The sequence below is a fragment of the Zonotrichia leucophrys genome, chromosome 2, assembly GCF_028769735.1.
Source record: "Zonotrichia leucophrys gambelii isolate GWCS_2022_RI chromosome 2, RI_Zleu_2.0, whole genome shotgun sequence".
In the NCBI taxonomy this organism is placed as follows: Eukaryota; Metazoa; Chordata; class Aves; order Passeriformes; family Passerellidae; genus Zonotrichia; species Zonotrichia leucophrys.
Genome location: NC_088171.1, coordinates 57,843,817 through 57,867,398, shown reverse-complemented (window position 1 = coordinate 57,867,398; position 23,582 = coordinate 57,843,817). Strand labels below are relative to the sequence as shown.

General features: G+C 38.7%; 1 protein-coding gene across 8 annotated transcripts in view; it reads left to right on the top strand.

Moving 5' to 3' along the window:
- The window catches only part of TNS3 (tensin 3), a 200,000-nt gene that overhangs the window by 94,127 nt on the left and 82,291 nt on the right, over positions 1–23,582 (top strand). For all 8 annotated transcript variants that reach the window (XM_064705080.1, XM_064705079.1, XM_064705077.1 and 5 more), the window contains 3 exons: positions 9,963–10,092; positions 11,039–11,104; positions 14,428–14,532. In XM_064705080.1, coding sequence (XP_064561150.1) covers positions 9,963–10,092; positions 11,039–11,104; positions 14,428–14,532 — 301 coding nt within the window. The remainder of the gene's footprint in view (positions 1–9,962; positions 10,093–11,038; positions 11,105–14,427; positions 14,533–23,582) is intronic.

Sequence of the window (23,582 nt, the reverse complement as noted above, 5' to 3'; positions counted from 1 at the left end):
GTCCAAAGTCTGGCCAGCATAAGGTTAAATTTTGCAGTAGCGAGACAGGGCATGGTTTGGACCCAAAGGTTATTTTGTATGACCTCATGTTATTTTTCAGGGACAGGGGGAGGGCTTCCTTCCTCATCAGGTAGCGTGATGGAGGGAGTGATCAGGTTTTGCTGAGGTTTCTGGGAGGTAGGGGGAGGAAGAATGGGAGAGGTCTGTGAGCAATCGTGTGTGAATTGTCTAGGTTTTGTTTACTTGTACTCTCTGTCATTTGTATTGTTGCTGTTACTGTTTGTGCATCCAATTCTCCAGCCTGCTGCGGGGGAGAGGGGGAGGGGTAGTGCTTGAGCAGTGTGTGTGGTTTGGAGTGTTTCAGTGAGAATACTAATTGGAAAACACCATTTCTGAACCATGATAGTCTTATTTGGCACCCAATGTGAGGCACAAAAGGTTAGGATAGCAACAGGCCTGCTCAGAGTGGGTTTGAAACAAATTTCATCTAAGCATTTTGTTGCATTAGGTCCAGAGCCACTGGTCACAATGTTGCTTAATTTGTCCATGTAGTGTGGTACCTAACTTTATATATTTCCATACCTCATGATATTTTTCAGATCAGGGAAAGGGGTCAGGATTGTTTTGTTGGTGTACTATGTGATACAAGCTTATGATGTGGTAACATCAAGGACAGTGAGGGTCATTTGGATGTGTATTGAGTACTGCTCTCCTGCCCTTACCTCCAGCATTACCTTTGGGAGTCCATTAATAATCATATCCAGTTTGTGGGGGGCACAGTGGAGAATGATTTTCCCAAGCTTTTCATCTCCTTTTTCTCTTTCAGACCTCTTACAACAGTTTTTGAAAATTTTGAATTCCCCTTGGATATTAAGGAAAGCTTGTTCTTGTGGCTAGGTCTGCCAGCTCTCCTCAGTCTGGTCCACACCATGTTAGTTACAGGAGATATTTTTTGGAGGGTCTTTCAGAGATCTGCCCTGAGGGTGGGTCATCATGAGTGGCATGGAAGGTAGGAGAAAATGGGCCAGCTTCTGAAGGACTATTCTACTCCAATGGTTTTTAAGCTCACCCCTGAACAACTACAAGACTCTGTTAAGTGATAAAATATGCAAAAGAAGAAATGCTGTGGCAGTTCCAGAAAGGAATGAAGTTATGCAATGTGCAGGGCTCTGGCATCTGTTTATTGGACATTTCTCATTACCAGACAGCACCATCAGTGGGAAGGGAGGAAAGCATATCAACAGGCACTGTGGCCACTCAAACTGCAGCTGAACCAGGGGAACAACATGTGCTGGTAGCAGTTGCTCCTATACAGAAGAAGAAATCCAAGACTGAATCAATTGGCATAAGGGATGAAGAGGCAGTAGGGCACTCCACAAGAGGAAGAAGCAGGGCAATCACCTGACATCTGTCTCTGGGTGAACTATGAGGTATGAGTAAAGATTTCAGCCACCAGCTGGGTAGCCCCTGATGATGTGGCTGGTCTAACACTGGGATATTGTGGCCCACGATATGAAACCAAATGGTAGTGAAGCCAAGCAACTGGGATTTGTGTCTTGGAATGCATACATTGGGACTGGGAAGAGGACAGCGTCTCAGCCTCAGGAGGTAACTACTGTCAAGTGTAGGGAGTGTCTTGTATCTTTACAAGAGTGATCTATTAGTGCAGTGAGACAAGTGGAACACCATGGAGAAAAGTACTTGAGAGAAATAGCTGTGCTGGAGGTGCTTTGTAAGGATTCAAATAATGAGCAATTCCCTATAAATCCAGATGAAGTCTGGTGTACACAAATACCGCATGTGGTGGAAGTTCCTAGGAAGTGCACCATTGCTGTATATGAACTCATTGACAGTGATATCATGGAAAGAAAGTGAACAAAGACCTTCCTCCCTATGGGCCTGCATCTTGTCCATAGAAAGACTGCCCCAGGACCTCCTGGAATTTCAGAGAGGACTATCAGCAATTTAAAGAAATGTCCCATGCCCTGCCAGTACAGACCAGTCTCTGCTATTAGCATCAAGTGTTGTCCTGCTCAAGAGAGAGGGTACACCATACAAAGTAACCTGTGGTTTTACGGGCATAACCATGGAGAGGATATATGGAGGTGGGATGGAAAACCCACCTCTGTCCTAGCAGCACTGCTGTGTGAATTGAGAGGAGGCACTACTGCAGGAAATTCTTCAAGGATAAATCCTGCTCCAATTTCCAGTGAGTAAGACATCAGAGAGAATAGGAGGGATGATGCTACTTCCAATGCTCTTGAAGGGATCTCTATGCTTACAAGAAATAAGTAACAAGTACTGTTACAGGAGGGGCCTTACCTTCAGCCAGGTGTGGGAAAGGGACAGTCTGATTTATTTGACTTCATGGATCCCACAGCCTGGAACATCAGATCCACATGAGTGTGAGGTTTTAGTTGACACCAGCATACAATGTACCCTGATGTTGTTGAGATATGTAGGAGCAGAATCTTTTGCTGTTTCTGGGGGGACAGGTGGTTGTAATGGAAGCTGTAGTGAGCCTGACTGGGAATGAATGGAAAAACACCCAGCTGTGACTGGTCCAGAAACCCTGTGCATCATTGACATAGATTACCTTAGGAGAGGGTATTTTGAGGCCCAAAAGGGCATCATTGGGCTTTTGGTGTTTCCACAGCTGCTGTGGAGACAGAGGAAATTGGACAGCTGAACACCTTCCCTGATCTCTCAGAGGACCCTTCTGCTAACAGTCATGTTAGCATGACAATGTAGCCTTGACAGTAGCACAACAAACAATGACACCATGTTTTGTCATAGCATGGTGGCCCTGGTTGGGTAATAATTAACATTGACTCCATGATTCCAGAAGGCTGATCAATTGCTTTATTAGACTATACTTATTAAGAAAAACATATCCCTTACAGACAATCAGATACAAGTAGACCCTATTGGTCCTTGAATCCAAATGCCATCACCATTGGCCAATTAAGAAGTTACCCATTGGTAAACAAATCTCCATAACACATTCCACATGTTCACAAAAGCAGGTGCAGCAAGTGAAGATAAGAATTGTTTATCATTCTTTTCTCTGATCTTCTCACAGCCTTCCCCAGGACAATGCCTGGGAAACTTGTGCCTGTCGCTCTCTGTGACCAGAGAGTGGCTTGCCGCAGTGATTCCTCATGAATGAAGTGATTCATCCTCCAGAGAGCCAGGGAGTGGTCAGCAAGACTTGCTCACCCTTTATTAGTACTGTGTGGCCAGTTGCATAAGTCCATTGGAGAGTGGACACCACTTCTGAGTGCTGCTGTGCTGGGCATGCTGGAACTTCACTATGAACTGGAGCCCAAGGCAGCAAAATGGTGTCTCTTTTCACATTGCTAATGCACTTTTCTCCATTCCTTTAGCAGAAAAGTGCAGGCAACAGTGTGATGTTACCTGGAAGGATGTCTAGTACACCTGAAATGGACTGCTCCGGGATTTGAAATAGCCCCACTATTTGCCATGTACTGATCCAGACTGAACTGAAAAAGGGCAAAGCTCCAGAATACTTGCAACACATTAATGACATCATTCTGTGGGGTTACACAGCAGAGGAAGTTTTTGAGAAAGGCAAGAAGACAATCCAGGTCCTCCTGAAGGCTAGCTGTGCCACAGAGCAGAGTAAGGTCAATGGACCTGCCCAGGATATTCAGATTTTAGGAGTAAAATGGCAAGATGAGTGTTGTCAGGTTCCAATGGATGTAGGCAAAAAAAAAAATAGCAGATATGTCTTCCCCGTCAACCAGCAAGAAGAAAACACAGGCTTTCCTAACTGATAGAAGTTTTTGGAGGATGTATTTTTCAGATTTTAGTTAGATTGTAAGACCTCTCTATCAAGTGAAGAAGAATGATTTTAAGAAGAATGATTTTAAGTGTGGTCCTGAACAACAACAAGCTTTTGAACAAATCAAACAAAAGACTGCTCATGCAGTAGCCCTTGGGCCAATCAAGACAGGATAAGATGTGAAAAGTGTGCCATATACCGCAGCTGGGGGGAAAATGGTCTTTCCTGAAGTGTCTGGCAAAAGATATCCAGGGAGACCTGAGGACAAGCCCTAGGGTTCCAGAGTCAGGAATCCAAGGCCTGCTACACCCCTACTGAAAAAGATATCCTGGCAGCTTATGAAGCTTTGAGCTGCTTCAGAATGACTGACATCAAAGCACAGCTCCTCCTGGAGTGCTGCACTGCCAGTGCTGGGTTGGATGTTCAAAGGATATTTCATACATGCCACTGATGCTTCATGGAGTGAGTCATGCTGATCACATGGCTAGCTTGAATAGGAAACCCCAATTGCCCAGGGATCTTGGAAGTCATCACAAACTGGTCTGTAGGCAAAAATTTTGTACTAACATCAGAGAAGCAGGAGAAGAAGGTGACATGCTGAGGAGGTCTCACTATATAATCAGCCCCAGAAAATGAAAGCAATATGCTCTCTTTACCAACAGTTCTGCTGTATTGTAGAGATACATTGAAAACAGAAAGCTGCTGTATGGAGTCCTATGTGACAAGCTGCAGAAGCTATTGAGGGACAAGGTGGATCAAGTCAGGTCACAGAGCTGAAGGGCATCCAGTTGCCTTTAGATATTAGTGAATGAGAGAAATGTCCAGCACGCTACCATGGATGGTGTACACTGACTCATGGATGGTGGCAAGTGTTCTGTGGGGGTATCTGTATTGGTGGAAAAAGATTAATTGGTAGCACAGAAGTAAACCTATCTGGGCGGTTGAATGGTATCAAGACATTGCTGCCTGGATAGAGAAGTTGCTGCAAAAGTACCTCATGGAGATGCACACGTACTGAAGAGTTAGGCTGCTGAAGAACGTTGCAACAACAGGTGGCTCAAGCTGCCAAGATTAAAGTGTCTCAGGTGGATCTGGACTGGGAACATAAGGTTGAATTACATCTGGCTTGGTGGGCCCATGACACCTCAGATTATGAGGGAAGAGATGCAATATACAGATGGGCTTGTGATTGAGGGGTGGATTTAACCATGGGCTCTATCTCTCAGGTTATCCATAACAGTGAAATGTGCTGCAATCTAGCAGGACAAGCAAGTAAAGCCCCTGTGGTATGGTGGACAATGGTCATAATATAAATATGAGGAGGTCTGGCAGATTGATTGCATCACACTCAGGCAAACCCACCAAGGCAAGCATTACCTTCTTACAATGCTGGAAGCAACCACTGGACATGTACCTTGTACCTCACACCAGTGCCAGCAGCACCATCTTGGGCTTTGAAAAGCAAGTCCTGTGGAGACATGCCACCCCAGAAAGAAGTGAGTTGGACAAGGGAACTGATTTCAAAAGTTGCGTCATAGACACCTGGACCGGACAGCATGGTATGGAGTGGGTGTTTCATACTCTTTATCATGCACCAGTCTCTGGGAAAACTGAACATTACAATGGACTGTTAAAACCATATTGAAAACAATGGATGGTGGGACCTTCAAACATTGGGATGTAGCAGAGGCCACCTGCTAAGTTAACACAAGAACTCTACCAATGGAGCTGGCCCTGCCCAATTGAAACCTCCACATACTGCAGAAGGGAATAAAGACCCTGTGGTGCATGAGGAATATGTTAGGCAAGACAGTTTGAATAAGTTCTACTTCAAGCAAAGGCAAACCTATCCATGGGATTGTTTTTACTCAGGGACCTGGATGCACTTGGTGTGTAATGGAGAGGTACAGGAGAAATGTGGTGTGTACTTCAAGGGGACTTAATTTTTGGGTGAAAACAGTAATATTAAATTGTATAATGTTGGTTGCTGAATGACACTGCCAGTGTAAACAGTGAGAACAAATAGTGAGAATGGACCGCTCCAGATACACCACTCATGAGCTCCTGTTGCAGCTTGCAACCATCCAACAGCACACCAGCCCTTCTGCCTTAGAAGACACCTAGGACAATGGAAGTGATAGTCATGAACTGAATGAATGCAAGCAGACAACTTGAAAGGATTAGGCCAGTGACTATGGAAATGATACCTGTGCTTGTGTGTGTGTGTGTACATATATATATGTGTGTGTGTGTGTGTGTGTGTGTGTAGATGGAAGGTGTGGGTTTTGGGCATGATGTAGATGGCATAGAATAAGGCATGGATAATGTCCTGGTCCTGTTCAGGACAGTTTTAATTTTTGCAATAGCCAGAAGGGGCATGGCTAGGACACAGGTTATTCTATACCACCTTGTTTCATTTTTTTGGGATGGGGAAGGGCTTTCTTCTGGTTTGGATTGCATGGTGGAAGGAGCAGTTGGGCACTGTTGGGGATTCTGTGGGGGGAAGGTTTGAGTAATTGTATATGACTCATTCATTTGTTGTTGTTGTGGTTTTTATTTTCTTGTACACTCTGTTATTAGTATTGTTGCTGTTATTTTTCATTGTCTTATTTCACTGTTGTTTTCAATAAATTGTTTTTATCTCAGTCTGTCATCTTATCTTCTGTGCCTCCAATTCTCTTCAGCTTGCTGCTGGGGAAAAGGGGAGAGGGTGTGGTTGAGTGGTGTGTGGTTTGAAATGTTTCAGTGGGAACATTGAATTGGGGAATACCATTCCTAAACCACAAGTATCCAGATTTGGTATCAGATTATTTTTTTCCCTCTCCCTATTCAGTTCTGTATATTGTTCTTTTGTTCTTTCACTGAAAAAGGGACAAACAATTTTTAAATATACTATTATAAATTGGCATACTTTGAAAGTTTGAGACAGTTTCAAATTAAGGACATTTTGTTAGTTTTTGAAGGACTGTTGGTGCCTAAGGAAATGGAATAGATTACAACAGAAATCAGTCTGAGATAAACTCAGTATCTCTCAAATGAGATTTTAGAATAGAAAAAGAGCATGTAGCTTTTCAGTAATGCATCTTTTAAAAGGGATAATCTTCCATAATCTCATGCTATTATCTGACATAATTATGAGCAAACCAGTGTCTTTTACAGCACTTCAGTATTTTCTAAACAAAAACTTTAGTTTTGAATATTTTTTTATTCTGTCTAAGCAAAATCTTCAGTGGTATCAGACAAAAATAATGATTTGTAAGATGCTCCACCTCCAATTCATAAAAGGTTTAACTGTTTGAAATGCATGTTCGTTTGTTTTAAAAAGGTAAATATCCTTTCTTGCCTTAGATTTAAGGAATTTGTTAACATCATGTGAATAGCATGTGGTGATACAGAACAGATGCAGCTGTTGAGAAGCTGGGGCAGCTGCTGCAGGCCAAACGGTGCAAATCCTCAGTGTTCCCAGGTCCCAGTCTGGAGCAGGTTGGAGATGGTCGAAGAAAAAGGAGAGGAGAAACAGTCCAGGAAGGAATTTGGACTGTTTAGCTAGAACTAGCTAATAAGCAGAAGCAAAAGCAAGCAGAAGTGAGAGCAGAGAGAGAGAGAGAGAGGGCGCAAAGCAGAAAGCCACAAGCAAACGAAAGCAGTCCTATATACTGCCTGTCTCTGTGTCCCTGGTAAGAGAAACCCAAACAGAACTTTCACTCTTCAAAGCCAGTCTTAAAGGCACAGAACATATGAATGGGGATACAAGCATCATAACGTCACCCCAGGACACTTGAGTTAATTCTTGATTATGGCATCAAAAGGTAGTGAAGTCAGAATTCAAAGTTATGCTTAGACTTCATTGAAAGTTTATTATGCATACTGAGCACTAAAAGATGGTTTTAGTCTATGGATATAGAGGTAAAATATTACTGATTGTAAGAGAGAACAGATTTTCATTAAAAATTACAATTCTCTGTAGCTAAGTTCGTTAGGACAAAAATTAAGTTAATTTTAACTGAAATTAATTAAAACTTTAAATTATTTAATTTTAAACTAATCTGGGTTAAATCCAAGGCTGGTACTTTGGATTAGAAAGTAGAAAGAAGGAGGAACTCCCTCTGTCATTCAGTATTTTTATAAATGAGATTATGTAAAAGGCAGTACATTTTGAATAAATCCAACAACTGTTCAAAGGTAAAATTTAAATTATATATGAATGTATATAAACTTAAAGATGCTCTTTTCAAGTATTTTTGCTCACATAATACAATTACATGGAGTTATCACAGTTACTTTCATATAATTCTACATTTTGGAGCAGGTTAATATGGAAAATAGATTTGTAGAGACCCTCGAGGGGTAGTTTTAGATGATTAGCTTTAAAGCATCTACATCATAGTGTGGCAAAAAGCTGATAGGCCAAGAAACACAGTGTATTGTAATTAAGAAATAGGCTTCTGATTGTGATGGCATGATTTATAACATCTGTATTGTCTCAACCTTCTCAGCAGACTGAAAATAAAATGAAGCTTTTAAAATGCCTCTCAGTTGCCTCATCTCTAGATGATTAAAAAAAAAAAACCCCAACAGGTTAGTTCTAATATCTCTCATCAGGGCTCTCGTAATTCTGTTTCTGTCCATTTTTCACTTCTAGGCAAACTTGCCTTTTTCATCCTTTGTGATGGTGTTTTGTCCTTACAGAGCTGCTTGGCATGCTGGAGATTGAGCACTTGTTTATTGACTCAAGCAGTCAAACTTTATTCATACCTTACCTTTTGGTAATTAAAGTAGTCCAGTCATGCTGGTAGTTGTGTTGGACTAAAAGGAAGTAGATCCCTTTAACAGGGGTATGTACACAATTAGTGCATGTAGGGCACTGTCTAAAGAAAGAAGCAAATACTATTTTACCTGGTATTGCCAATATACTGTAGGGGATTCTCTTAAAACAAAAAACCAACCTCCTTGCTTTCCGATTAAACAGAGACTACATGCACAGAGAATCACCCAGCCCTTATAATAGTTTAGGAATATTTGATTTGCATACAGAATACTTGACAAAAAACCATTTCTGGTATATGGGCTGAACTATTTCAGAAGTTGTCCTGTGTGCCAGGTATATGGTGAGTGCTGATTAACTTCCGGAATTTAGGATATCATGAGGTTACTATAATGAAGACTAGATAGTAACATCTTGTTAGATTTTTCATTCTGTAGTGAGAAGAATTTCAGCACTATATTTTAACCCCAACTTTCAGAAGCATCCTTTGTAAGCTCTTACATTTTTCTTGCATTATTTAATTTGAGTAACTCTATTCAATTGTTTGGCATTTTCTATCTAGGATGCTTTTCTTATTCTGACTTTAATAAAAGTGATATTTTTTTTTCTTTTCAATGCATTTCAGTAATATCTGCTTTATCATAAAATCCTGATATAATCAGGATAGTATTACAAAATTTTCAGTCCTGTGACTAAGGTTGCCAAAATTTTTACATATTGCTGTAAGAATGCTGAGTGCCTTTGTATGACAGTAGAGTCAGAGAATTAGTAAGAAAAATATCCATACATTTTGTCTAAGGGAAGCTGGTGTTAGACAATGGGTGTGGTGTTCACTTTTAGCTACTGAAATTCATACTAGATGTTTTTCTAGAGTTCTTGTTCTAGTCAAGGTGTGAATACTGCTATCAACTTCCTGCAGTAACTTAAAATAAGATCCTAACATTAGAGCAGGTTTTTTACAAGTCCTAAAATAGATATAATCAGCTTGCAGGCTTGCTTTGAAAAAGTCCTCATATTCTTGAGTTATTTTGAAAAGAGTGTGCTGAAATTCATTAATTTGGTAGGGAAGAGGTCTGTATACAGGTCAGCATTTCAATATTGTACATATTGTGTACAGTATCACAGATATTGTGATTCTGGCTCATAACCTACTGACGGGGGACTGATAATGATGAAAATAGTGATTATTATTTTTTACATATCTAGAAGTATCCTGGCTTGGACCTGTGTAATCTTAAAGGATAAAAAAACACATACCCTGCTTTTTTCAATATCAGAGGTGTCTACAATAAATTGTGTTGTGGCTGCCTTAATTATCAACTAATATATACACATTTGTTCAGAATTGTAAGAAAATACTATCTGAGATAAAATGTTGCTCTGTTTTTCTAGATAAAGTGTTATCACAAAAAATACAGGTCAGCTACTCGTGATGTGATTTTTCGCCTTCAGTTTCACACTGGAGCTATTCAAGGACATGGCTTGGTGTTTGGCAAAGAAGATTTGGATAATGCCAACAAAGGTACTTGTCTTCTGTGGTTGGTTGGATGTGTGTATGTGCGGGTGTGCAAGCATATGCATGTGACAATCTTCTTCAGCACCCATTCTCAAAAGGATTCTTTTTTTCCCCCCCTTACTTATTTTTGGGGAAAGGGAGACTGCATTGAGTTAGTTAAATTGTAATGTGTAATACCAGTAAAACTCTAATGACAGGAAAAGCTCTTCAAGCAAGTTAATTGTCAGAATAATTCAGATAATCCTACACAGTCCTTATTACCTTCTCCCTCATTTAAATGGTGACTCTCTTTGTCACCATTGAAGGAAATAAGATGAGCTAAATTATTCTCTTTTCTGGCTAGTGAAAACCGTCATAAAGTCTGATAATGTGTTTGTGACATAGTCTGAGTCTTTTAATATGCTTCAGAATATCAAAGAATGGACACAGTTTTCAGACACACTTGAAAATGTGTCACGCTAGTCCTCATATTTTCCAAATCATACTGTCAGTTTTATTGTGTTCATATGCAGGATTGGAACTTCCTAAGCCTATGTTACTAGCAAACTACAATCAATCATATTTTCCTGCAGCATGCACCATAAGGATACCAAAACTTTTGTGGTCAAGTATTGTGGTTTAGGCAATATGGGGAGCAATTTTAATTTTCCTAGGTGTGTTTTCTTTATAAGTCACATCGGTCTACTGTCTAGAGAGAGGATTAGGATGTACATCTCTTCTGCTTTTGACTGTTTTAGAAAGCAAGCAAAACTCCAGCTGGGATTTATGTGGTCTTTTCTGGAGAATGTGTGGCACAAAAAATATGGCTTTTAAAACCAGATCACTAAGCTGCAAGTGGGAAGGGAAGAGTGATGAGGGCACATGAGAAAGCTGTAGAGAATCCTGATTTCTGAGTGCACTGAAACTGCTCTCCTGGGAAACATCTTGCTGAATTCCTGTCCTTTGTTCTCAGATGACCGTTTCCCTGACTACAGCAAGGTGGAATTAGTGTTTTCAGGAACTCCAGAGAAAATTCGAGGTGAGCATAGAGAACCAAAAATATGCTTAATTTGAAAATAAATCATATTGAAATACACATTTCTTTAAAAAAAGTATTTTTTCCTCTTTTCTTCCATTTCTCTTGTAAAAAATCTGAAATTTTACACTTTCATTAAAATATATTAGTTATTGGTTTAAATTTGGAAAAGTTAATAAAGACTCTGCATTTATATCAGCATAGAAGTCACCAGATTTCGTTTTAAAGTTATACCAGAACACTTTCTACAACTAGTAGAAAACTTTAATGTATCTGGGTAAAACATAGATAGTAGGTGGTTTGGTTCAACATAAGTGACAGCAGTGGCCTATCCCATAACCTCTTTTGGATGTTGTCATAATTGATTATGTTTGCAGTATTGAAGTTTGGACTGTCTTCAGTTTAGTATAAACAGATACAGGTGTAGTTTTCTTGGAAATGTTTCTGCTTTGAAGTTGGCTTGTAGGATATTCTGCATGCTTCCAAAATTCTATTTTATTATGTTTAAGATTATGTGATAATTCTTACTTGCAGTAAGAATTTAAGATTATGCAGATCATTGCAGCTTAATTCTGTTAATGAATGTATTCTTAATAATTTTATGGTGTCCCAAAAAGAATGGATTCTGCTTCAGACTGATTGAAAACCAAATACTCTTAACTGTCTCTCTTACACGTATTCCCATTCAGTATCCTCACTGTCCTGTGAATTGTGTATTTTCCTCCTTTTTTTTCCACATGAGTTTGATAATTATGGCCGTAGCCACTAAGAATTTGGATTCTGTCCAACTGAGCACAAAAATCTCACTTAACCTGTTTGAAAGCCATAAAAGAAAACCAGTTTTATAAATGAATTTGTCTAGCTTGATCTAAATGTTTCTGGATAGTAAATGTTTGAAGATAGGCCAGTTAACATGCCTAAAAAAGGACCAAAACTTTTTCAAGTTTGCCTTCCTTAGATGACAAATGAGAGGTGTGGATTTTTTAGTAGGCTTCAAGCTGTTGAAAAGTAAGGTTGTAAGTAATTGGATATTTGTATTCAGTTGCAGTCTGAGGAATTAACTAGGTAGGAAGAGCAGCTCACCTTTGTTACTCAACAAGTTATATTTTTTTAAGAAGAAGTCTATGCAGCAATCTGGGAAGACGTTGAAAAATTCTGTAACTGTAGCACCATAGTATATGATCCCTATATAATGGTTAATGCTTAGTTTTGCACCATACAGTGCTTAATACAAATACCAGAGATAAATGTGACCTTGTGTTAATTCTCTACATCTGTGCCAGCTTGTGCCAGCTAATGCTTCCTTATTTACTTGTATTAGTGATTAATATGTACTAGTAGAGATCTTAGTTTTGAGAACAAGGATCATCTATCTCAGAACAAAGAATGATAAGAGAAGGACATTATGACATCACCACATTTGAAATATTCTCAAAGAGAAGAGATTAATCAGAAAATCTGGAGCCATATCCAAATAAGTCCACAGAAATAATTAGCATATATGCATGTATTCAGGAAATGTGATGAGTATGTATTTGTTTCAGGAATATAATGTGGTCTGTTATGTTACTGGGAGTACCTGCTTTGAGGAGAAATCCCCAAGCAGCCAACACTGCTAGTTATGTTGGCTTTCTAACCTATGAATTGGTTGGAGAGTTTATTTCCTGGTTTTTGGTGACATCTTGAAATACTTACTTACAATTTCTGCAAAATGGGTTTTCCACATCTGAAAATATTATAGAATCATAGAAAAACTACAGGGTATCTCTGGTTCATCCTCCTGCTGAAGCAAGGCTCATTTGTAAGATCAGACCAGTTTCCCTAGAGCTTTGTCCAGTCAAATAATGAAAAACTTCAAGGACTGAGACATCACAGCCTCAGTGGGTGGGCTTTTTAAATGTCTGACTGTCCTCACAGTGGAATTATTTTTTCTCATTTTGACTCTAAATTTATCTAGATTAAAATTATTCAAATTATTTTCAAATATTCCTTTCCTTCTGCCTTGCTCCAAACTGGCTGTTTCTAATACAGCCTTCAGGAGGCTGCTGTCAGCTCTTTGTCAAGACCATCTCATCTCCAGACTGAAGAAGCCCTGACCCGTCAGCTTTTCCTCACAGGGAGAGTCATCCAGTCCTGAGCACCCTGGTCATGCTCCCCTGAACTTGCTTCAATTTGTTAATATAATTTTTGTATTCTGTAGCTTTAAGCTGGACACAGTGTTCTAGAACATAACTGACTGTGTTATTTTTAAGAAAGAATGCAGTTGCCAAGAATATAATATTCTTGAATATTTAATAATAAAGTTTATAAATCTGCCTTGTTACAAATGTCATCACAGAAACTCTATATATATGGCTTTTTCCAGGCTGCATATGAAGGTACAGGACCATAGCATTCTAGTCCTATTTGTAACTATTTTTGTTTTAAATGTCACAGTATATGCATAATACTGTTGCTTTAGAAAAATTTACAGTAGGACTTGCTTTGTAGACACAACCAAAGGTTTCATAACAGAATTTCTTTGTTCCCTAATCTAGACAGAAAAGACAATCTGTGATTTGTATCAGTATCAAAGCCACGTTCACAGTAATGAATTATTGATGCCCGTGCTTTGCTTTTGAATCGCTGCATTATGCCTAAATTCCTCACTGTATCCATTTAAAACCTGAACATTATTTAATGCCTTGTTAAGGGCACAAAAACATAGGTTACTGCTGAAAATTCCAGGTGTTTTCAGCAGAGCATACTTAAATGCAGCAAAACACATTGAAAGCCAGCTGTCTAGTCTCAGATTCTGCAGAGCTGCCACCTTGGAGGAACTGGAAGGGACATGAAGTCACAGTTTTCAGCTCTTCCTGTTGATCCTTAGTGATAAATTGCTCTGGTATCAGAATGATAATCTATATGAATCAGAATGAAATCTGTAACAAAGTCTAATTTTGTCATTCCTTTAAAACTATCTCCTTACAGATACTCATAGTTTCATTCTCAGAAGCTCTTTACCATGTCTGACCCTCTAGGGCTGGGTGGATCATCTTTGTTACTTGTGTTTAGGGACTGATCCAAGTTATCAGCCTACATCATAATCAAAAAGCTCAAGATAAAATTATCTGAATGATAAATGATAAATTAAGCTTTTCTTCTTCTTTTTAAACTGTTTTATTTAACCTTTCTTTCCCTTTTGCTGCTTCTTACATTTCAGAATAGGTAGTTGCCATTCAGGGAGCAAAGGTCTGTCAGAAGGCTACAGACATACGTACATATGTGTGTGTATATAATTACATATGTGACTGGTAATTTTTCGTTTCAAACACGTCTCGTTTTAGGATGTGAACACCTTCATAATGATCATGGAGTAATAGTTGATTACAATACATCAGACCCACTGATACACTGGGATTCGTATGAAAATATGAGCCCTGATGGGGAAGGTGAGTAATTTTGTCACATTAGACCAGGGCAAAACATTTTGCAACAGTTCCAGAGTGTTCGAAAGAAGAAAGGAGACCTCATTTGCTTGAAGGTAAGGCCACTTTACTGATATGTGAAGTAGCTTTCTACCCTTCCCTATTTGGCATTAGTGGTTCTAATTTAGGAAAGAAAGCTGTAGTAGTTGAGATTCCTGTCAATACACAGAATGAGCTGAGACACAACTGATTGATAGAAGTTACTTGTAAATTTGCCTAGAGACTTCTCCTTGTTCAAAAACTTCTATTTAGAATTCTATTACAGAATTTTAAGAACAACAAAATTATATGGTGAGTTTTTAGCTTTTGGTTACTTTGTTATCTGGAGTATTTCAGAACATGCACCAGGCTGTTAATAAACAAACACTAAAGGGTGTGCCTATTTTAATATCTTCCTTTGTAAATGTACTTCTTTACAGATTTTTTAGATTTTTTTTCTGTAATCAGACGGCAAAAGATGAGAACCTTCAGTACTGCCTTCAGCTTCTGACTCCAGTGTGAATGCTCTCCTGATGTTTTGCTTGAGTGAATGCTGTGCTTTTAATGGATGTAGTTTTCATGTAAGGACTCAGAATGTTACACCTGTGGCTGCACACGTCAGTGCACATGCGTGCCTGACTTCTTACAAGTATAAACATCAGATAAGATATTGAATAGATGCCAAAGTTCTTGTTTTTACAACTTGCTTGTTATCCAATGAGAGACACATGAAGCCAGGATACTTAGGTAGCTGCTCTCTAGGTTCAGTTTCAATTGATTTTTATAGTCTGGATTTGGCATTGACCATCTAATGACCATATCAGTGAAGGCAGAAGTTTACTGGGAGCTTGACCTTCTACCACTGCCTCACTGTTGTAATAAGAGTATTTCCTAATGCACAGGAGACTCTAACCTGCAGAAAACTGGAGGAATAGAGAGGGTGGAAAGAGAACAATAATTTTATGCAGCAGGTAGACCACTCCATAGGGAGTCATCAGAGTTGATTGAGACTGTGCAGTGTATTTTAAGAGTAACATCAGAGAGACTGTATCTTGACTGGAAGTGATGTCTTAATTCCTACCCATGATGTTTCAATTTAATTTATGATTCTTTCCCTTCCTTCCTCTGCCATCCTTTCCCCCTTCCTTTGCATATACCTAGCCCTCAACAAGCAATGCATTGATGTAAAATATTTTTTAATTGCTGAGATTGATTGGCTAGATGGATTTGTCCTTCCCATCCTCATGCATTGCATTGTAGGTAACTACAACAATGCAGGAAGTTGAAAGCAGAGATAAACATGCAGGCAGCACTCTGTTGGAAGATACAGAACTGTATGCTGTTCATGACTTTAATAAGAGTTAGTCAGGGCTCATTTTCAAGTACAGCTAGCTTGTTTGCCTGCTGTTCAGAAGTCATATGTGCTATTTAATAGATTTTTATATCTAATTTGTGTGCAGGGTACTTTTTAAATTACCTGAGATAGACCAGAAATATGATATGATAGCATAGATATTAAGAATTTCATTGTATATCTGCAAAAAAACCCACTTGAGTTTAAGCTAGAAAATATACCACAAGATTAGATGTATATAGTTATTCTTTTCTCAAGTAAATATTTATGAGGCAGACTGTTGCCCTATGATATTCAATAACAGAATTGCAGGCAGAGCAATGTCTCTGCAGAGGTTGAGCAAAAGATCACGAGGAGCACATACACAGGCAACAGATATATTTTTCTCTTAAGGATGGGGTCTTTACTTAACACAAGTTTGAGCTTAGTCTGCTGCTTAGGGTAAATATAGTGCAGTTAGGTAATCTTCTGTGTAAGATTTATAAACACCCGGACAAGCTTCTCTTTAGGGTTTGTGCAGATGTTTAGTATCATGCTTGTGTGTTAAAAATGTGTATTGCATCCTAGTTTTCACTAAGGTGAGGTACCACTAGGAGGAGATAATGATTTCACATCCAGAATGTGATCAAAGTCAAAAACCTTAGAATATGAGGCCTCTAGCTGTAATCCTGAAGTCTGAGAGAGAATCTCTTCTGTACTTTAGAAAATGTAAAGGGGCAATACATGGCACATTTGAAAGTGCATAACAGTGGTGATATATTTAAGGTGCAGGGAAGTGTCATATAGAGCACCTTTTTCAGTTCTACTTTACATTAAGTTAAACCCATAGGCTTATGTAGGATCTAGTCTTTATGGTTTTACTTGTACCTGTTTTCCCACAGGAATTTCAGTGGTAACAGTATGAGATGTTAGTGTGACAGATGATTCTTATATTACAGTTATACACCTTTTTGTTAATTTCAAAAAATGTGAGCCTATGAAATTCCTTACCAAGGTGGTCAGGAAGGCTACAGCAGAACCTTTGTGAACATGAAATTGTTTTGTAGGTATATGTGCATGGAATGTGTATTTCCAAGTTCCTATGTTAAAATAGAAATTAGAAGTGAATAAGAGAATAGTATCTCTTTTGAAATGGTACAACTATTTGGCTTTATTACCAAAAGAACAAAAGATGGGAAGACATGATTAGAGAAAAATATTCCCAAAGGCTTTTGATTTACTGGCGTGATACAATATTATGGACATAAGCAACTGCCTTTTAAATGATCTTGAATCCTTTGCTAATAAGATTGTGTACATAGGTGTTGAATGTAGCCAGGCTGTATTCAGTTTGTTATCTGAATTTAGTTCTTTATCCTTCATTCTTAATACTCTTACAGAATTTTGACAATTGGAAAGCAATAAATTATTTGCATTTCTTCTTATAAATACTGTTTCTTTTCCGATCCCTTGGGAAGTGGTCCTCCATAATAGATAAAAAGTTTTATAAAGTTCTTAATTTTCAATTTATGTCAGATTTCTTCCTCCTTGAGCAAGACATTAGCACAGAGACTTTTGTTACACTGATGTAAAAGTATGCATTTAAGTGTAGTATTTGGGACCAGAAGAATTGGATCTTCCCACTGCTGTGTAGAAGTTTTGCTTTTCCTATGTTTTTGAAGTCAGGAAAGACTTTTGTGATAGAAAAGAACAGAAATGACTTTTGATCTTTCTGAGCTCTCTTATTTTTTTCTTTAAAGTTTCACTTACCATACAATAAATGTGTATGGATTTACAAAAGGTTGTTCTTTTGCTGCAAAATACCAAGATACCTGTGGCCACACGTGTATCTTACAAAATGTCTCTCAAATATGAAATGACAAATAATATTGAAAAAGGCTCCCCAAACCAGAGGAATTGAGGTAAATGGTAAAGATTTGATTTGTCTTTTGTTGAGGAATTTTTTTTAGTTTTCAGTGATAATTTCCAGGATTTTTACTTGGCATAAGTGCATAAGAGCTACTTAGTGCATAAGAGCTACTGTTCTTAAACACTTCCCTCCTGCTGAAAATGCAAGTCTTTTTTGAATAGGAACCATTAGTTTATATGAAACCTGCCAGTGGATCCTGGTAAAAACCTGGGCTCTCAAGTGTTCTGAAAATGAAATCAGATTTCAAAAAGATATTGAAATAAAAAGACACTAAAATAATATATATTGCTAAAGAACATAAACTTATTTAAATAGAAAAGGTGAATTATTGGAAGAAGAGATGAATGCTAGTCTTCCTTTTGCACTGTCTGACTGCTTTTTCTCAAGTCTATTCTAAGTATCCTGGTAGCACATTAAAAGTATTCTAGAGAGAAAATGCCATTTGTGTATGTGGCATTCAGTTGCCTGAGATACAGGATTTTCATTTTTTTTTTAATAAAGAAAGCTGGTAAACCCAAAGTTCATTGTTGGCCAAAATAGTATTTGTTTTGGTTCAACTGAATTAAGTGGATTGGCAACAGAAATGCACAGGGTTCTTGTTCAGTGTTCCATTTTAAGACATCTCACTTCATTTAACAACTGCTACAACCCCCTGCACTCTTTTGTCTTCCAACTCTACAGTCTGTGGAAAGAGAAGCACATGTGCATGTTAAAATTGCTTAAAATGACAGATGAAGGACTTTGATTTAGTCTTTACAAAGCAGACACTTAAATTTCTCTCTCAACAAAGCCTTGCTGTTTGTTTCCCAGAAAACTACCTTTGCTTGCTCAGTGGTGCTTGACAATTAGAACAGAAACAGTTCTGGCATAAAAATGAGGGTTTTAATCCAAATAGGGTAGGGCTGAGTGAATCCAAATTCCTATGTCTCAGGAGCGTTGCTTTCCAAATTTTCTAGTCTTTTGTAACTGAAATCAACAACAGTCAGTCAAAATTTGCCAAATATATATAAACTGGTTTGCTTCTGCTTTTTTCTTCTCATAAAGGAAAGTATCTGAGAAGTGTCTCCATGTATGCAATAAATGTTTCCATGGAGGCAATAAATAACCAACATTCTGGTATGCACCCATGTCATGTCATGAGACAGGATGTTTGACTTTTACTGAGATTTTTTTGTCCTCTTCAACCCAAAGTAAATAGCTATTCAGTAGGGAGGTACCCTCTTATGTTGTTAAACACTTGCAAAGGCCCCTTCAATAATGTAAAACTCAAAAGTTGAGGCAAAACTGCTTGGTTTTGTCACTTTACAGGAATGCAGATGACTACCAAAGAAAATGGCAGCTTTGATGCCATTTCTGATGAGTGATGCTGAAGAACAAATTCCTAGTGAATAAATGTTAATTTCAGTTTTTAGTCACCAGTTGGATGCACTAACTTTTGAGACTAAGAGAAATTTGGTTGAATGTAGGGATAAAAATGTGTCCTCTAACAATTCCCCTCTATTTGACAGTAAAAACAGGGAAGCCTATAAAAGATAGACAAATTTACACTATAAAACGCTGCCGGCTTAAAACAGTATCTGAAACATTGTGGAGTGTCTGTTTTTAATTGATTTTTCTTTGAGAAAACTTAATTCTTCTATTTCTTGCAGTTTTGTATGTTCTTTTCTTGAACAGATATAATTTAAATTAGTTTGTCTACTTAATAATGAAGCTGACAAAGAGAGAAAAATTAATATAAGATGGTTTCTTTAGTATGTTAGAAACATTGAATAGAAACACAGGATTACAAGGTTTCATTTCAAAATGTGCAGCAATAGGCAATTCTCTTTTGCCTTCCTCATTAATACAGCATTAATTTTAACAGTACTGTGGCTTGAATTTTTTGTTACCTCAATATGTTAGGGAGTAAATATAATTTCACACAGATGTTTTCAAATTTGTGCTTGATAACTAAGATTGGTCTGGAATGTATTTTCTCTGGGCTTATGCTTTGGAGATTTGGGATTTTTGGTTGTGTTTGATTTTGTTGGGGTTTTTTTGGTTACCAAAAATAAAATTATTATAGTATTTTGCATAGGTCAGATAGGAGCCAACAGTTAAGTGCAGCCAGGGGCCAGACTTTCAAAGGATTTGCTCATTCAAAGTTACTTTCTTGTCTCTTTTAGGACTATATAATAAGATATACTGAACACTTCATTGAAAGCCTAGAGGGTTTACTTAAGTGCTGAGCTGAACTCCAGTTCTGTTGAAAAATAGTTTTTTCCTTTTACCCAAACATATAACTATGTTGATAAGAAAATGTCTGAAGTGAGAAATTATGTGTATTTTACTTAGTGCCCCGAGACAGTGATTTTCTCAGGTACCATTTAACAATTCTGCTTAGTTTAAACTTAGCTCAGATAAAAGGAGAATCTCCCCCAAAATGCAAAGGGCCAAAGAGGAATAGTTCCTTACCTAAATATTGAAAATCTTATGTTTGAAGACAAGAGAGATGAGAACCAGGGTTCCCTGGGCCCATGAATTTTTTCTGTGAGCCTCCTGCCTCTCACTATCTATATTTCCATTTCTGGGAACACTTGCTTCCACACCCCTTGGCATCAATGTTTTTAACAGTGCACAAATTTATCTGAAGCACAGGCTGCACTTGTCTAATACTTCCAAGCTACTGCAGAACCAATTTTTTGCTTTCAAAAGAAAAAAATGCATTTTAATGTCCTCCAATTTATTTTTGTCTTGTCTCAGTAATAGGCAGTGTTGTTATCCCAAGGATTTATTCACTCGCCCTTTATCAAAAGCTTTCATTATGCTTCTAAACTCAAAGACCATAAGGTGAAATTTGAGTGGTTTAATAGATGTTAATGTAGTTTATGCGACATTTAAATGTTCTCTGCAGTTCTACTTTTGTAAGACTGTGCAAAAGACCTCTCTCTTCAGCACAGCAAATTCAGATAGTATAAACTAGGAGGAAGGTAACACATGTGACTGTGACTATGTGGCGGTTTCGATTCAAAAACTGGGCAGAAACAACAATTAGGTGTAGTGGTTTTGGTCTGCCAATCTGAGTTTCCCAGCCAATGGGTCTAGTGCTGGCCAAATCACCAATGCACTCTCTAGAATTATTTACTCATCTTCTGCTGTGAAATAAGGATTAGGAGGAGGGCAAAACAGGCTCAAAACTTTATTAAAAAACTTTATTAACAGAAGTAAAGGAAAAAAAATCATAAGAAATAAGAATAGTAAGAAAAAAACAAAAGAAAAATCAGAATAAACCTTCTGTTCAGAACACTTCTCTTCCTCCCACACCTTCTTTTCTTTCTTTTACATTTACTGACAATGTAAAGACATAAAACCTGAGACTTGCAGTCAGTTTACCACCTCTAAAACAGTCTTTTTTCAGTTCTCTTAAGAAGAGGAGTCTGTCTTACCATGCTATGGAGACTTCTCCACATGAAACAGTTCTCTTGTGGCATTAAAGTCACAGCAAATCAGCAGGCACCCAGAATTCTGCAATCGTGAAGTCCGTCCCACATTTTGGAAGTTTTATCTCATAACTACCACCATGGGTAATTTCAGCTTATTGGGGTACTATTTTAAGGATGAGCTGTTTTAGTATGGAAACACAAGTTCTCTTCCTTTATATCTGGGAACAGAGGTTTTCTTCTTTCATCCCTGGGGCAAAGTTTCTGATCTCTCTCATCTCTCTCTGTTAAAGCTTCTCTTTGGATTACAGTTATTGCAACATCTGCTTATTTCAACACTGGTGCTTCTGCTCATGGCTGTAGTTGGAACGCTACAGCCCCTCAGTGCATTCTGTGAATTACAGGGAAAAAATAAAGTCTGATATATCAGTTATATATTCACCATAGCCTCACCAGAGAATGTCAGTCCAAGACAAGGCATTTCCTCAGTCTCCTCCCAGCTAGAATTTGACTCCGTCTTCACTGAATTCAGTGTCCCATGTTGTTTTCTTTACATGTCTTCACCCTTTCCTTTTCCTGATTTGGGAGAAAAATGGTATTTGTAGGTTTGTTTGTTCTCAAGCTTTATAAACTGAAACAGTTTTTAACAGAGTTCTGCAGTGTTGAAAGGTTAATCTTGTCCAGGCTCCGCAATCAAGGAAGCGCGTCTCTCGCTGCTGATCACATGGTCCCTGCTGGCACTATGCAAGCCATGATGGCTGAGGGTACCACCATGTGACTTTCCTTCAAGTGGGGCACTGGAAAAAGAAAAACTGCTGCCACTGCTTTTGTCCTTCTGTCCACACCATAGCTAAGCAAAAAGCGGCTAAGCAAACAAAGTTAATTGCGAGCCATGTTGAGACAGCTGCAGCCGTATGACATTGCCCCAGTCGTGCTGATTTCAGCCGTGCAGTCCCAGCCACATGGCCGGCCGCTCCTGGCCTCGAGGCCGCCCCCTGCGCTGGCCACAGGGCCACTCCGAGTGCTGATCCCAGCTATCTGGTTGCTCGTGGTGTTGGGATGGCCCCTGGTGCCATGGACTGACGGGCTTTGCTGGGAGGGGGCGTGGTCCTGCTGGGAAGAGGCCCCAGCCACCCCCCAGGATGGGGCTTGGCAGACATTCCAGGGAGGGGCCAGCTTGGACAGTTACCTGTTCAAAGGCTGGAAGCAAGAGAGCTTTTCCCAGGCTTTGTTTGTTTCTGAATGTGTTTTTCCACAGAGGAGTGTTCAGCTATTTTAAGTGGTTTAACCAGCTATTTTAAGTTGTTTAACCAGGTGTCTTCAAAACTAGCCTGCTGATTGATTCCGCCTGGTCCCCACAGAGAACCAACCCTGCAGCCCGTGGACTCCCACCCCAACTAAAAACCAAACAATCTGTTAAACCACAACATACTAGCATTAACTAGCTTTAGGGGCCATGTAACACTGCTTTTTCAACCAAGTCTGTATTTGCCTAGCGTATATGGGTTTTTTAGTAGGTTTGTCTTTATCTTTTAGCATGTGCCTTTTTCTTAGTCATGTCAGCTTCAATCTATGGTTGTTAATGTTGTTAATTTAAACACTAATGTCCAAATCAATATCTCTTCTCATGTACAGATACGACAGGAAAAGCCTCTTCACTCAGTCTTACAACCTGTTTAATGGACCAGGTTGAATAAAAAGTTGCAAGAGGTGATGCCTTAAGATTTTAGCCTTCTTATTTTTCAAATCCCGTACTGCATTAGTGCATAACTCTAAACTCCATATAAAGTGTTAGCTACTGTCTACACATTTTGGTCAGACAAAACAATTCCTCTAGGCCTGAAACTCAAGGACACCCTACAGCCTCAGGCCTCGAAAAGTATAAAGAAAAGTGAACTGGGGGGGAGCAAACTGGGGGAATATGACTTCATTGCCTGAAGCTTGGAGGAACTTATAGCTGTCTGAAAAACTCGTGACCATAGTTCATTTTGGGTGTAGCCCTTTGGGGAGGCTTCATCTACCCTTAATGTACCTGAAGGCTCTTCATTAAATATTATTATAAGTTTATTCTTTGAACTTTGTCTGGCCTCTGTTTCTAGGTAAGCTCAAAAAAGGCATCAGAGGCAAGCCTCATCCACAGGTGTTTTCCTTCCCTGCACCTGCTTCCTGAACAACTCTTCCTCCTTCTTCTGAAGGCAATAAGGCATCCAACCTCTTTAGCTTCATTAGACAAGGAAAAATAACCTTCTTGACATTATAAGTATTGGATTTATTTTAACACTGTACTTGCTTGAGAGTAAAATTAGCATGGTAGCATCAGAGATTAAAAGTGTAAGGAAGAAACAATCCAAAA